The 13,433-nt window shown below is 44.3% G+C and overlaps 1 protein-coding gene across 1 annotated transcript in view; it reads left to right on the top strand.

The window, feature by feature from the left end:
* RET (ret proto-oncogene) overlaps positions 1-13,433 on the top strand; it is a 121,780-nt gene that overhangs the window by 80,918 nt on the left and 27,429 nt on the right. The window contains exons 6-11 of the mRNA XM_070946399.1: positions 2,482-2,681; positions 5,487-5,745; positions 7,492-7,617; positions 8,982-9,092; positions 9,719-9,838; positions 12,319-12,572. Coding sequence (XP_070802500.1) covers positions 2,482-2,681; positions 5,487-5,745; positions 7,492-7,617; positions 8,982-9,092; positions 9,719-9,838; positions 12,319-12,572 — 1,070 coding nt within the window. The remainder of the gene's footprint in view (positions 1-2,481; positions 2,682-5,486; positions 5,746-7,491; positions 7,618-8,981; positions 9,093-9,718; positions 9,839-12,318; positions 12,573-13,433) is intronic.

Raw genomic sequence — 13,433 nt, 5'->3', positions numbered from 1 at the left:
CACAAACACACACCCATATTTCTGTATGTGCATATCTGTGTAGGTGCCTCCCTTCTAAAGCGTTAGGGTGAAACCTTTATGGGGCTTTAATAAATTAGGTGTGATAGAAATTATTAAATAAGTAGGAAATAATATTAATGGTGGCATAGAACCTTTCTGGCTTTGTTGACCGGTAGTAGCGATGGCAGGAGGAGAAGAGATGGTTTTGCACACGTGTGTGCCCTTTCTGCGGCCCAGTTCCCAAAGGGCCACGGCCTGGGGGTTGGGGACTCCTGGCATAGCAGATAACAGCATCTAACTGAGCTTGAGTTTGGTTAATCCCAGAATGGTTAATATTGGATGAGAGATGGCCAGGAAAAATCTCAAGTACAGACAAGTGGGAACTGGGTATGCCTAATTTAATGAAAAGAAGGACTAGGGGTGACATGATAGCAGTCTTCCAATATCTCCGGGGCTGCCACCAAGAAGAGGGAGTCAAGCTATTCGCCAAAGCACCTGAAGGCAGGACAAGACACAATGGATGGAAACTAATCAAGGAGAGAAGCAACTTAGAACTAAGAAGAAATTTCCTGACAGTTAGAACAATTAATCAGTGGAACAACTTGCCTCCAGAAGTTGCGAATGCTACAACAGTGGACGTTTTTAAGAAGATGTTGGATAACCATTTGTCTGAAGTGGTGTAGGGTTTCCTGCCTAAGCAGGGGGTTGGACTAGAAGACCTCTAAGGTCCCTTCCAACTCTGTTATTCTATTCTATTCTAAGTGGAGAAGACATCCTAGCCCATGGGTGTCAAAATCGCTGTGTCTCGTTGCCATCAGGTGACGTTTTGTGATGTTTTTCCAATCCGCAGAGCCGGGGTGGGCGTGGCCTGCGTGTGACACATCCGCCCTGTGGGCCGCCAGTTTGACACTCCTGTCCTAGACAAAGGCAATGGCAAACCATGACAAAGAAATAATACGATTACATCTCTGTAAATCACTTGGATTAAAGTTCAATTCCAGCGAAACTTACTTTATCTTAGTAATAATCACAATTAATTAATCTTATATTTTATTTAAACTAAAATATATCCCTCAAGTGCAAATTCACCCATGTTCTAGATTAAACATATAATAAAGGTAAAAGTTTACCCTGTCCAGTTGTGTCTGACTCTAGGGGGCAATGCTCACTTCCTTTTCTTGGCTGAGGGAGCCAGCATTATCCAAAGAAAATTTATCTGGTCATGCGGCCAGCATGGCTATATGCCAAAGGCACATGGAATGCTGTTACTTTTCCACCAAAGTGGTACCTATTTATCTACTTGCATTTTCATGCTTTCAAACTGCTAGGTAGGGGCAGGAGTTAGAGTAAGGAGCAGGAACTCACCCCATCACAGGGTTTGCAGGACTCAAACCCGGGCTGTCAGCTCTCCAGCTGATAAGGTCAGCGTCTTTAACCACTGAGCCATTACGCCCCCTTAAACTTATAATAATCAATTTAATTTATGCATTATCCTCTGATTCTAGCCACCCACTATTAAGGAGAAGCTGAATGCCTATTTTTTTTTCTTTCTGTTTTATGAGATCAAAAATCAAAGTAATCAAAGTTGGATCTAGTTATGCCATTTTAGGAGCTTCTGATATTTGCCAATTAATCGGTGGAATCAGTGGTAGGATTCAGCTGGTTTAAGCCGGTTCGGAAGAACTGGGAGTTAAATTGCTGGCGGGCCCTGCCCCGTCCCTTCCAGGAGTCCCCACGTGCCCCATTTTGGCTCCCAGGTAAGTGTAGGGAGGCCTACATGGCCCAAAACGGGATGTGAGGTGTGTGTGTGGTGCAGGCCCCCCACGGCCTGTTGTCGCTCCCAGGAGGCTGCAGGGAGGCCTCCTAGGCCCAAAATGTGGTGCGGGGGGTGCAGTGCATCCCCCCTTCCCCTTGTGGCCCATTTTTGCTCCCAGGGGAGTGCAGGAGGCTGAGTGCTGCCTGTCACACCCCCAGGCCACACCCACAATGGCCACACCCACCCAGCCAGTCATTAGGGCAGAGAATAGATTGTTAAATTATTTGAATCCCACCACTGGGTGGAAATGGCTTCCCTCTGGAAATTGTGGGTTACTCCATTGCTGGAAGTTTTCGAGATAAGTTTGGGCAACCATTTGACCATGATGGTCTCAAATCTCCTGTCTTGGGTAGGGGATTGGACTTAAAGACCTTCAAGAAGACCTCTCCTTCTTTCTTTCAGGCCAGTATAATTGGAATAGGTTGTAGGCTAAGGGTATAAATGTCTTTGTTTCTACCAGAAGTGTTTCCTTCAAAAGATTTGGGGGTTGTGTTATGGAACAGAACTCTGCATTTCGGTATGTCTGTGGCCAGATTTCCCCATAAACTACTGTTTTTCTTCGGGTCCAGTGCCTGTCCATTCTTCATCCACTGGGTGTCTCCCTTTGTTGTGTATTTCCTTCTCCCAAGTGCTAAAAGTGTAGGGAATTTTCTATTTTTTTGCAGAGTTGATACTAAAAAGGACCGTTTCTATTACGGAAAGCCGTTCCATCCTGCTGGATGTCATTGTGAATGACACAACGTACCACGGACCGGACAAATCCTTGACGCTTCACTTCAACGTCTCCATTCTACCAGTCTCCATCCAGTTCTCAAACTCGACATATCAGTTCACGGTGAACAGGAACGCGGCCAACTTTTCACAAGTGAGGATGGCACCTCTCTTCTTTTTTTTTTTTTACACATGAGCGTCTTAGAATTAAATCATCAGCAGGGAAAACATACCTGCGAACGAAAAGATGGTTGGGAGGTAGACAGTTTTAGCTATAAATCTATTTAATTGAACCCTCATGTATGGACCTGGTCTTTCGCACCTAACAGGCGCACATTTATTAGACATGCATTAAAACAGTAAATTATAATTAATAAAATGTTTAAAGTGATTGCCAAGACAAAATAATTAACTGCTTAAAGATTATTAAGCTGTAGAGGAAGTGTTTAGTTGATGAAGTGATCTGTATTTGCGGTTTAGAAGGAGGCAATTAATTTATAGTTAATTTGGACTGGCGATTTTTGTCATTGCAATGCTCAGATTTTACGCTATGAATAGAATAGAATAGAATTTTTTATTGGCCAAGTGTGATTGGACACACAAGGAATTTGTCTTGGTGCATATGCTCTCAGTTTACATAAGAAAAGATACTATGATGCAAATGTTTGAGTAAATGCATGTTATGGCATGTTACTAATCTCTTTCACCGTATAAGCACGCATGCATATTACTTTATTTGTTTCTCATGTGCCGAGTTATCTTTACACTTAATCTAGTTTATTGTTAGACCATGCGTAGGCCTGTTTTCAGAGCTGGAAAAATGTAACTTTTCAATCCCTATCAATCCAAAATTGCTCATATTTTATCTGTGTTAGATACCGAGCGTCTTAGGTAGTTTGTGCAATTTGAGTAAAAAATAAATGTTTAGCTCCTTTTTCAGAGGCTTAATCTGTAGATCGTTCACATTTGTTAATGGATAAATTCAATTTATATGCATGCAGCTCTAATGAGCACACAATTCTAACCATTAACAACCATTGTTGCAGGTAAGTTATCTTAACTGCATTTCCTCCAAAAAAAAAAAAAAATCACATTCCAAGAAGATAATAAAATTAAAGCATGGAGATTTGTCTTACTTCTGGAGAGGGGGAAAAATGTGTTTTGTTACTAATGTTGCGATGAAGAAAAAATTACTGCAAAATGTTAATTGTCTTAAACTCATCCGCTTTAATTCCAGGCGGAATATTTCTCCTCAATTTATTGAAATAAGAATAGCAACACATTAAAAGGCCATTATCATCCTGCTTGTTTTCTTGAACTTCTAAAGAAAAGATGACTCATTCCAAAAATCACATTTAAGAGGCCTTTAATTCATGAGTAAAGTAGCATTTTGAAAGTTTGTTGGCAAAATTCTGAAACTCCCCAGAAGTCTTTAAAACATTGGAGAACAGTAGTTCCCAACCTATGGTAAACAGTATCACAAATGAAATTGAGAAGCAGTTTAGGAAGGGTTTGTTACAAGTCTCGAATTCGGTTTTTCTAAATCAATGATTTTTTAAAAAAAATAAACTATCTGCATCTTAATATTCTTTTTTAGCAGAGATGGACTTTTTGTTTCTATCCAATGAAGAAGGTCTGGTAGGACTTCAGCAAATTTAACTCGGCAAGCAAAGGAAAAGGAGGAGGAATATAATCAGTCAAGAAACTGAGAAAGAATAACATAGCAAGGAGAAAATTATGTCTTTGAGTTGGTTTTTCAGCAGACCAGATACTAATTACACAGGAATAACAGAATAACAAAAGTTGGAAGGAACCTTGGAGGTCTTCTAGTCCGACCCCCTGCTCAAGCAAGAGACCCTATACCATTTCAGACAAATGGCTGTCCAGTTTCTTCTTAAAAACCTCCAGTGATGGAGCATCCAGAACTTCTGGAGGCAAGTTGTCCCCTGATTAATTGTTCTCACTGTCAGGAAATTTCTCCTTAGTTCTAGGTTGCTTCTCCCCTTGATTCATTTCCATCCATTGGTTTTTGTCCTGCTTTTTGTGCTTTGAAAAACAGGTTGACCCCTTCTTCTTTGTGGCAGCCCCTCAAATATTGGACAACTGCTACCAAGGGCCAGGAGCGACATGACAGCTGTCATTCAGATAGCAGGAGAAAATAATCATCAAATACAAATGACATCTCCTGTTCTTAGAGAAGACTCGTAAGGAGCTACAAATCCAAAATGATCCCCACCTACAATTTCAGCTGTATGTAATAAAGATCATCAACCTATTCTCCAAAGCACCTGAAGACAAGACCAGAAGCAACGGATGGAAACTAAGCAATGAGAGATCCAACCTGAAACGAAGGAGGAATTTCCTGACAGTTAGAACAATTTGTCAGTGAAATGACTTGCCTCCAGAGGTTGTGGGTTCTCCATCATTGGAGGCTTTTAAATAGAGATTGGACAGCTGTTTGTCTGGAATGGTATAGGGTCTCCTGCTCCAGCAGGGGATTGGAACAGTGGGCCCCAACCTTTTGGGCACCAGGGATCGATTCCGTGGAGAGAGGTTTTTCTGTGGACTGAAGGGGGTGTGGTTTCATGTGCTGCCTGCATCCTGTGGATGGGGCTTCGCTTGTTTGCATGGGCTGGCTTCTGGCGTGCCATGGACCACTGATGGGGGACCACTGGACTAGAAGACCTCCAAAGTCTTCTCTTCTCTTCTCTTCCCTTCTCTTCTCTTCCCTTCTCTTCTCTTCTCTTCTCTTCTCTTCTCTTTTCTCCTCTCCTCTCCTCTCCTCTCCTCTCCTCTCCTCTCCTCTCCTCTCCTCTCCTCTCCTCTCCTCTCCTCTCCTCTCCCCTCCCCTCCCCTCCCCTCCCCTCCCCTCCCCTCCTTTGCTGTTCTACAGGAACTCTTGCTGACATTTTGATGGCTTCTCTTTTCTTGTTCCCATTCTCTCTTTTTTTGAGCCTAGATAGGAAAACTCTGCATTGACAACTGCATGAAGTTTGACGGCGTCAACATCACATACAGCTTAGAGAGTCCAAATGTCAGCTGCTATGCGGTGGAGATGTCTCAGAGCCATGGTGACAAGTGCGGAATTCTATACGTGAACAATTCAGCCATGCTGCAGAGCCCCGAGTGCAGAGAAATCCACTACCCCGTGCTAGCTAAAGAGGACTGGAGCAGGAAGGAAGCTTACACTCATCTTACTGTCGTGCTTGAAGGATCACGTAAGACTTTTACTGCTTCTAGAAAGCTGAAGTTTGGTTACCCTTGAATAGGAGGGTGGAGTTAGTTGATATACAACAGACCCTGCAAGTAAAGAATGAAGGAATGTTTACCCCTTGTCCAGTTCTTGCTGGTATTGCAACAGATATTTTCATGATGAAATTTTCCCCTGCTCTAAATCTGGTGGTTCCCTTTCACTTGTGAAACAAATTAAAAATTGAAGTTCCTAAGGGCAAGGCTCTCGTACAACTTCTTTTATTGTTCAGTGAGTTAAATAAGTCAACTTTGTTTAGGCTTTTACACAAGAGAAAATACATATATAGCAATAGCCCTTAGACTTATATACCACTTCACAGTACATTCATCAAGAATCATAAGATACAACAGTTAATGAATAGGAATAGAATAGAACAGAACAGTTGGAAGAATACTTACTTATCCAAGGAGCTACTTAGCTCAGACCGAAGAAGCTACTTCAATAAGGAGCAAAACGTTTCAAACCCAAAAAAGAAAAGAAGTCCAGTGGCCATGACTCAGGTTCCATACCGGGGTGTAGAAACATTAATGGATGCATCCATATATTCAATGGGGATTTCCCAGCCAGCCTTGGCTGATCTCAGAAGAATCCAAGCAGAATAATTTTTGGTGAACACTTTAGTGAGTGAACACCAGATTCACCCAGGGCTGAAGGCTAGACTGGGAAGTCATGAAAACATCCCAGAAGAAGGAAAGAACTCACCAAAGAAGTTGCATCACGCTCCATGAAGTCGATCACTGGCTGAAGACTTTTCTATGTAGGAGAAGGGCATGTAGAGACCGGAGGCAGAATCAAGAGAGGACTCAGCCTAGAATCGTTACATGTCCAAAAATACTGCAAGTCCAGCCCTCCTTTGAATTCGACTAACTCTAACTAACTAACACTAAGTAGCACCTAGGTCAATGATGGCGAACCTTTTCGGCACCGAGTGCTGAAAAGGGAGCGCGCACGTGAAAATGTAGGAGCTGTCCAAGGCACATGCGCACGCGTTCCGGTTTCAGCTAACGAACTTCCGGTTTCAGACAGCTACTCTCCCAGAATTCTGGTGCAGATGTGCACGCGACGATCAGCTGGTTGGCGCACATGCTCACACAGGAAAATGGAAGACCAGCTCTTCTAGTTTCTGGCACTGCCTCATGCAAAAAGGTCGCGTGTGCATTAGTGCCAGAAACCCAGAGGAGGAACAGGCGACGCTGCGTGTGCCAGGCAACATGGCTCCACATACCACTCCAGGCACGCGTGCCATAAATTCGCCATCATGGACCTAGGTGCTAGGCCAGCAATGTAGGATAGGATAGGATAGGATAGGATAGGATAGGATAGGATAGGATAGGATAGGATAGGATAGGATAATAGAGGAGAGGAGAGGAGAATAGAATAGAATAGAATAGAATAGAATAGAATAGAATAGAATAGAATAGAATAGAATAGAATAGAATAGAATAGAATAGAATAGAATAGAATAGAATTCTTTATTGGCCAAGTGTGATTGGACACATAAGGAATTTGTCCTGGTGCATATGCTGTCAGTGTACATAAAAGAAAAGATACAAAAAAAAGTTTTTTTGTGAGTGGACTCGAGCAATAAATCTTCTGCACTGGAACTTAACATGTGATCCTTATTTTTCGTGCCTGACATTAGTGGGTTACAAGAATGATTTCGGCAACATGAGGGTGACAGCGATACCACTGGTGTTCTTTCTCTCCTCAGTTATACATAATGATAAGAACTGTCCAGATTCCTGTGCTACGAGCAAAAGGCGATCGGAGTGTGAAGAATGTGGAGGTGTTGGAGTACTGATGGGAAAATGTCAGTGGAGGCAGGGAAGCGGGAAAGGTATGGTTGCATATTTGAAAACCCACCTTAGGGCTGAACCACAGGTGCAGCAAACGCAGCTTTGTGGAATGTGTGCGATTTATCTTTTTTTTTTTTTTTTTTTTTGAGATCAACTGACTGTTGATCCATTGGTTGTGACAAGAATTCGCTGACCGGTTTGTTATCCAGGCCTGATATAGGCTGAGAGAAACTTGTCTAAAGTCACGCAGTCAGCTTCTATGCCTAACGTGGGATTAGAACTCACAGTCACCCAGCCGACTTTGATGCCTAAAGCGGGACTGGAACTCACAGTCTCCCTGGGGATTGGCCCACAGTCAGCCAGCTGGCTTTTATGCCAAAAGTGGGACTAGAACTCAGTGTCTCCCTGGGGATTGGCCCAAAGTCACCCAGCTGGCTTTTATGCCTAAGGCAGGACTAGAACTCATCATCTCCCTGGGGATTGGCCTACAGTTACCCAGCTGGCTTTCATACCTAAGGTGGGACTAGAACTCACCGTCACTCAGCTGGCTTTCATGCCTAAGGCGGGACTAGAACTCACAGTCACCCAGCTGGCTTTTATGCCTAAGGCAGGACTAGAACTCATCATCTCCCTGGGGATTGGCCTACAGTCACCCAGCTGGCTTTCATACCTAAGGTGGGACTAGAACTCACAGTCACCCAGCTGGCTTTTATGCATAAAGCGGGACTAGAACTCATAATCTCCCTGGGGATTGGCCTACAGTCAACCAGCCAGCTTTTACGCCTAAGGTGGGACTAGAACTCACCTTCTCCCTGTGGATTAGCCCACAATCACACAGCCGGCTTTTATGCCTAAAGTGGGACTAGAACTCACAATTTCCCTGGGGATTGGCCCAAAGTCAGCCACCTGGCTTTTATGCCTAAGGCGGGACTAGAACTCACACTCACCCAGTCGGCTTTTATGCCCAAGGCAGGACTAGAAATCGTCTCCCTGGGGATTGGCCCACAGTCAACCAGCCGGCTTTTACGCCTAAGGCGGGACTAGAACTCCCAGTCTCCCTGGGGATTGGCCCACAATCACCCAGGCGGCTTTTACGCCTAAGGTGGTACTAGAACTCCCAGTCTCCCTGGGGATTGGCCCACAATCACTCAGCATTGTATATGAACTGTGGGGACCTTAGCGCTCTGAGCATGGTGGTTTCATTACCCAACTAGAGGTCACGTCATCCGTGCATATGAGCTAAATAGCACCGTGGCTTTATTATCATTATATTAGCAAAAGAAGCTGCTGTATTTGAAGAAGAAACCTAAAGTATTATATCACACAAGCAATTAAACTCCCTCAAGAATAGGTTTGAATTGTCTTATGCATTGCCAAGCATTCAGATACCCTGTTCTGTTTTTAGGAATAACCACCAACTACTCCACCTGTACTCCAAGCATCAAGACATGTCCGGACGGCATTTGCGATGCTGTAGAAAACAAAGATAAGAGAATCTGCCCTCAAGATTGCACAAGTATGGGATCCAAACTTTTTTTTAAAAAAATTACTATTGGCTTTGATACCTGTTTGGTTTCTTTCCATGCCTAAGTCAACAGGTGATAGCATCTGGTGGATGACTTTGAGTTCAGGTAAGACTGATGAGGTGAGAGAAATGATTGGATGGACAACTGCTTGAAGAGCTGAAGAAACTTCTTGGATGAGAAGCAAAATATCTTCAGAGAAAAAACAGAAAGTTCAGTTGCCTTTTGGGGGAAAAAAAAGGAAGGAGTGAACAAGGAGAGATTCAACCTAGAAATAAGGAGGAATTTTCTGACAGTGAGAATAATCAAACAATCAACCTATGGAACAGAAGTTGCCTGCAGAAGTTGTGGGAGCTTCATCACTGGAAGCTTTCAAGAAGAGACTGGACAGCCATCTGTCAGAAACAGTGTAGGGTCTCCTGCTCAGGCGGGGGATTAGACTAGATGACCTACAAGGTCCCTTCCGACTCTGTTAATCTGTTAGATGCCAATTTTCTCACTCAGACTTGCTTCAGCTGTTTTGATAAGCGAACGTTTCAAATATTCATTAGAAAAACGCCATTTGGTACTGAGCGTTGTGCCTCGGTTTAAACTTATTTCAATCTGTCTTTTGATTTAGAAACCAACATTATTGGAGGTCATCAGAAAGGAATCAATGGGACTGGAATCAAGGCAGGACATGGCGTTTGTCACTGCTTTCCAGGAATAAGCTGTTACTGTGCGAAAGATGATATCAGGGGTAAGTCTAAAGTTGTGAGTCTCTCGTTGTATTGCTGGATGTTCTGGCACAGTGATGGCAAAACTTTTCAGCACTGAGTGCCCAAACTGGAACGTGTGTGCATGCCTTTTTTTTTTTTTTGGGCTGTTTCGGCTTGTTTTTAGGCTGTTTTTCGAGCCATTTATAGGCCATTTTTCAAGCCATTTTTAGGCTGTTTTCTGGGGGCGTTTTTGGACTGAAAAATGGCCTGAAAAAGGCCCGAAAAATATCCTGTTTTTTGGCCATTTTCCAGGCTGTCTTCCGAGCCATTTTCAGGCTGTTTTCAGGCTGTTTTTTGGGCTGTTTTCAGGCTGGTTTTCAGTCCGGTTTTCAGGCTGTTCTTAGGCCAGTTTTTGGCCCGAAAACAACACAAAAAAAAGGCCTGAAAATGACCCGAAAAACAGCCTGAAAAATAGCCCAGAAACGGCCTGGAAAACGGTCTGGTTTTTGGCTGTTTTCAGGCCATTTTCTGGCACTCTGGCACCTGCAAAGACCAGCTAGCTGGCATGCATGTTTTTGCTGGAAACTAAAAGAGCAGCTGGTGACAGTCCACAGAGAGGGCTCTGTGTGCCACCTCTGGCACACGTGCCAGAGGACATTTTTCCCTCTCACCTGGCCCCAGAGCCTTTCTAGGAGTCTGGGGAGGGCGAAAACGGCCTTCCCCACCCCCCCGGAGACCCACTTGCCAACTTCCGGTGGACCGGAAGGCCTGTTTTTTGCTGTCCACAATCTCCAGAGCCTACTAGGAGTCTGGGGAGGGTGAAAACAGCCTTCCCCACCCCCTGGTTCCCACCAGAAGTTAGCAAACGGGCTGTTTCTGGTCTCTGGAGGGCCTCTGGGGGGTGGGGAAGACCATTTTCGCCCTCCCCAGACTCCTAGAAAGGCTCTGGAGCCAGGTGAGAAAGAAAAACGGGCCTACCGGGCCATTGCGTGTCAGGAGCGCGGGGAGCGGGGGGGTCGCATGTGCATGCGCGGAGGCGGGTCGCATAGAATTATGGGTGTGGGCACACACGCATATGACCCCCCTGCCCCCCTCCTGGCACTCGATGGCAAAAAGGTTAGCCATCACTGGTATAGGATCTCCTGCTTGAGCAAGGGGGCCGGACTAGAAGACCTCCACGGCCCCTTCCAGCTCTATTCTGATTGATTGGACATGAGGGGAGATTTTAATGTAAAAGGCACTTTCACATTGCTCAGGTGCATTCCAAAGTATAGAAAAATATATTTAACCAAAGTTATTTCAGAAAATGTTGTTTCATTGTGGTGCAAGGGTCATTTCATTCTTTGTCCAATCCTGAGCCAACATTTTACAAGCGAATCCAGAAGGATCTTAACATTGCAGTTTTGCGGGATTCTGAGGTGGCTGTAATACAGTTTGTGTGCTTGTAGTAAATTAGAAGTTGTATTACTTGTATGTGATAATTGGTCTTCTGACCCGCTTTCTGACACCAGGCCTATCCAGCATTTCTAGTCATAATGTAATGTAAAGCAAAGCATGCTCTTAAGAGATGGCCAAGAAACCCTACTATAGGTTTGCAATCAGTTTGAAGGACAGCTGTATGTACGATGGTGGTTCTGACTCCTTTGATAAAAGAAGTTTCACCTGGCGACTGATCTTTGTATAGGCAGTCCTCGGGTTGCGACCACAATTGAGCCCAAAATTTCTGTTGCTAAGGGAGACATTTGTTAAGTGAGTTTTGCCCCATTTTACGGCTTTTCTTGCCACATTTGTTAAGTGAATCACTGCGGTTGTTAAGTTAGCAACCCGGTTGTTAAGTGAATCTGGTTTTCCCATTGATTTTGCTGGTTAGAAGGTCACAAAAGGGGATCACGTGACTCCGAGACACAGTAACCATCATAAACGTGAGTCAGTTGCCAAGAATCCGAATGTAAATCATGTGACTTGGGGATGCCACAGCAGTCATAAGTGCTCATAAGTCACTTTTTTTCAGTGCCATTGTAACTTTGAATGGTCACTAAGCGAACTGTCATAAGTCGAGGAGTCCCTGTATTAGGTAGATCAGCTCTTGGTTTGCAACTCAACATGCATACCTCAACTTACTTAACAACTGTGGCAAGAAAGGTCGTTAAATGGGACAAGACTCACTTAACAACTGTCCTGCTTAGTAACAGAAATTTTGGGCTCAATTTTGGTGATAAATTAAGGATTACCCATAGTTAGCAAGATCAGGAGTGAGAGCAGCATGGTGGCCTAGCGGGTAAGATGCTCGCCTCCCACTTGGAAGGTTGAGAGTTCAATTCTAGGTAGCGGCAGATCTTTCTAGACCGCAAAGGAAAAAAAAATCTGCTGTGAACTCCACATAGGCGTCAGGAAGGGCATCCGGCCAGTAAACGCTCAGCTTCTCATCCTACCCAGAATTAAGGGATTACAGGATCATAAGAAGGGAGAGCAAGATCAGGAGCGAAGAGAAGAATCTCAGATATTTCTTCTTTCTTTGCAGAATCTTTTTGTGATATCATGTGCAAAATGGTGATTGTGGGTGGTGTCGTGCTCTCCTTCATCATCTCGGTTGTCCTCTCTTCCTACTTCATTCATCGGTACCACAAGAATGTGCCAAAAACACCCATCGCCTCGGCAGAGATGACCTTCCGGCGGCCGGCTCAGGCCTATCCCATCAACTACTCATCCAATAATGTCCGTCGACCATCGATGGACTCCGAGAACCAAATGTCAGTAGATGCATTTAAAATACCTGTAAGTTCTTTTCATTTTCAGCTGCTTAATGAGGAAGATATCTTGCCCGGCTTTTATTTGAGGCTTTGCCTCATTGCGAGACAGCGTGTCCCTGAGTGTTCTGCCCCAGCTACGGACCACAAAGAACGCAACACACACAAAGTCCGTACAAACCTTAGTTTACTAATTAAGGACTACTAATGAGCTTTCTTAGTAGTTGTTCAAACACAAGTACAGTTTAAATCAGTCTTTTCTGAACAAGGGCTGTTAATTTAACTTCATTAACAGCCAACAAGAGTCCAAGAAATAATAACTCAATTCTGAGGTACAGTCTTTCAGTTAACGGTAAGCTTACTGTGGTTGGCAGAATGCCCAGAAGCAATTTGCAGGAAAAGAGAGAAGCAAGAGCCGATCAAACGTTTCTGGAGTCAATACACGAAGGAATATGAACAAAGTTGTTTTCTGCAAAATGGCTCAGTCGTCGTCATTCCTTAAATAGGCTAGGGGAGTGGCCAATTAACCCCAAGCCTTACTCTCGAGGAGACCTCCTCCTGAGGAGCCATTCCTGCCTTTTGGCAGCCCTGCGCGCCCGTGCATTTAGAAGAGGTTCCTCCTCTTCTTCCTCTTCACTTATGGGAGCTTCTGGAGGTTCTGAAGGCCCTGGCTGAATCCCCGCCTCTGGCACCAACTCTTCTCCAGCCTCCTCATTGTCTGACTCGGGTGCCAGCTGCACAGGCTGCTGGCGAATCACCACACCAGCCTCCTCACTGTCGGAGTCAGCTATCAGCTGCACAGGCCGCTGACAGGCCACAACACTGAGGGACTTAGAAGGTAGAGGAGGAAAGGAATGTAAAGAAAAAAAAGGGTTTAATAAGATTTTTG

The sequence above is a fragment of the Pituophis catenifer genome, unplaced genomic scaffold, assembly GCF_029215685.1.
Source record: "Pituophis catenifer annectens isolate HBS135680 unplaced genomic scaffold, rPitCat1.0.hap2 SCAF_6, whole genome shotgun sequence".
Classification (NCBI taxonomy): domain Eukaryota; kingdom Metazoa; phylum Chordata; class Lepidosauria; order Squamata; family Colubridae; genus Pituophis; species Pituophis catenifer.
This window is presented reverse-complemented; position numbering and strand designations above follow the sequence as displayed.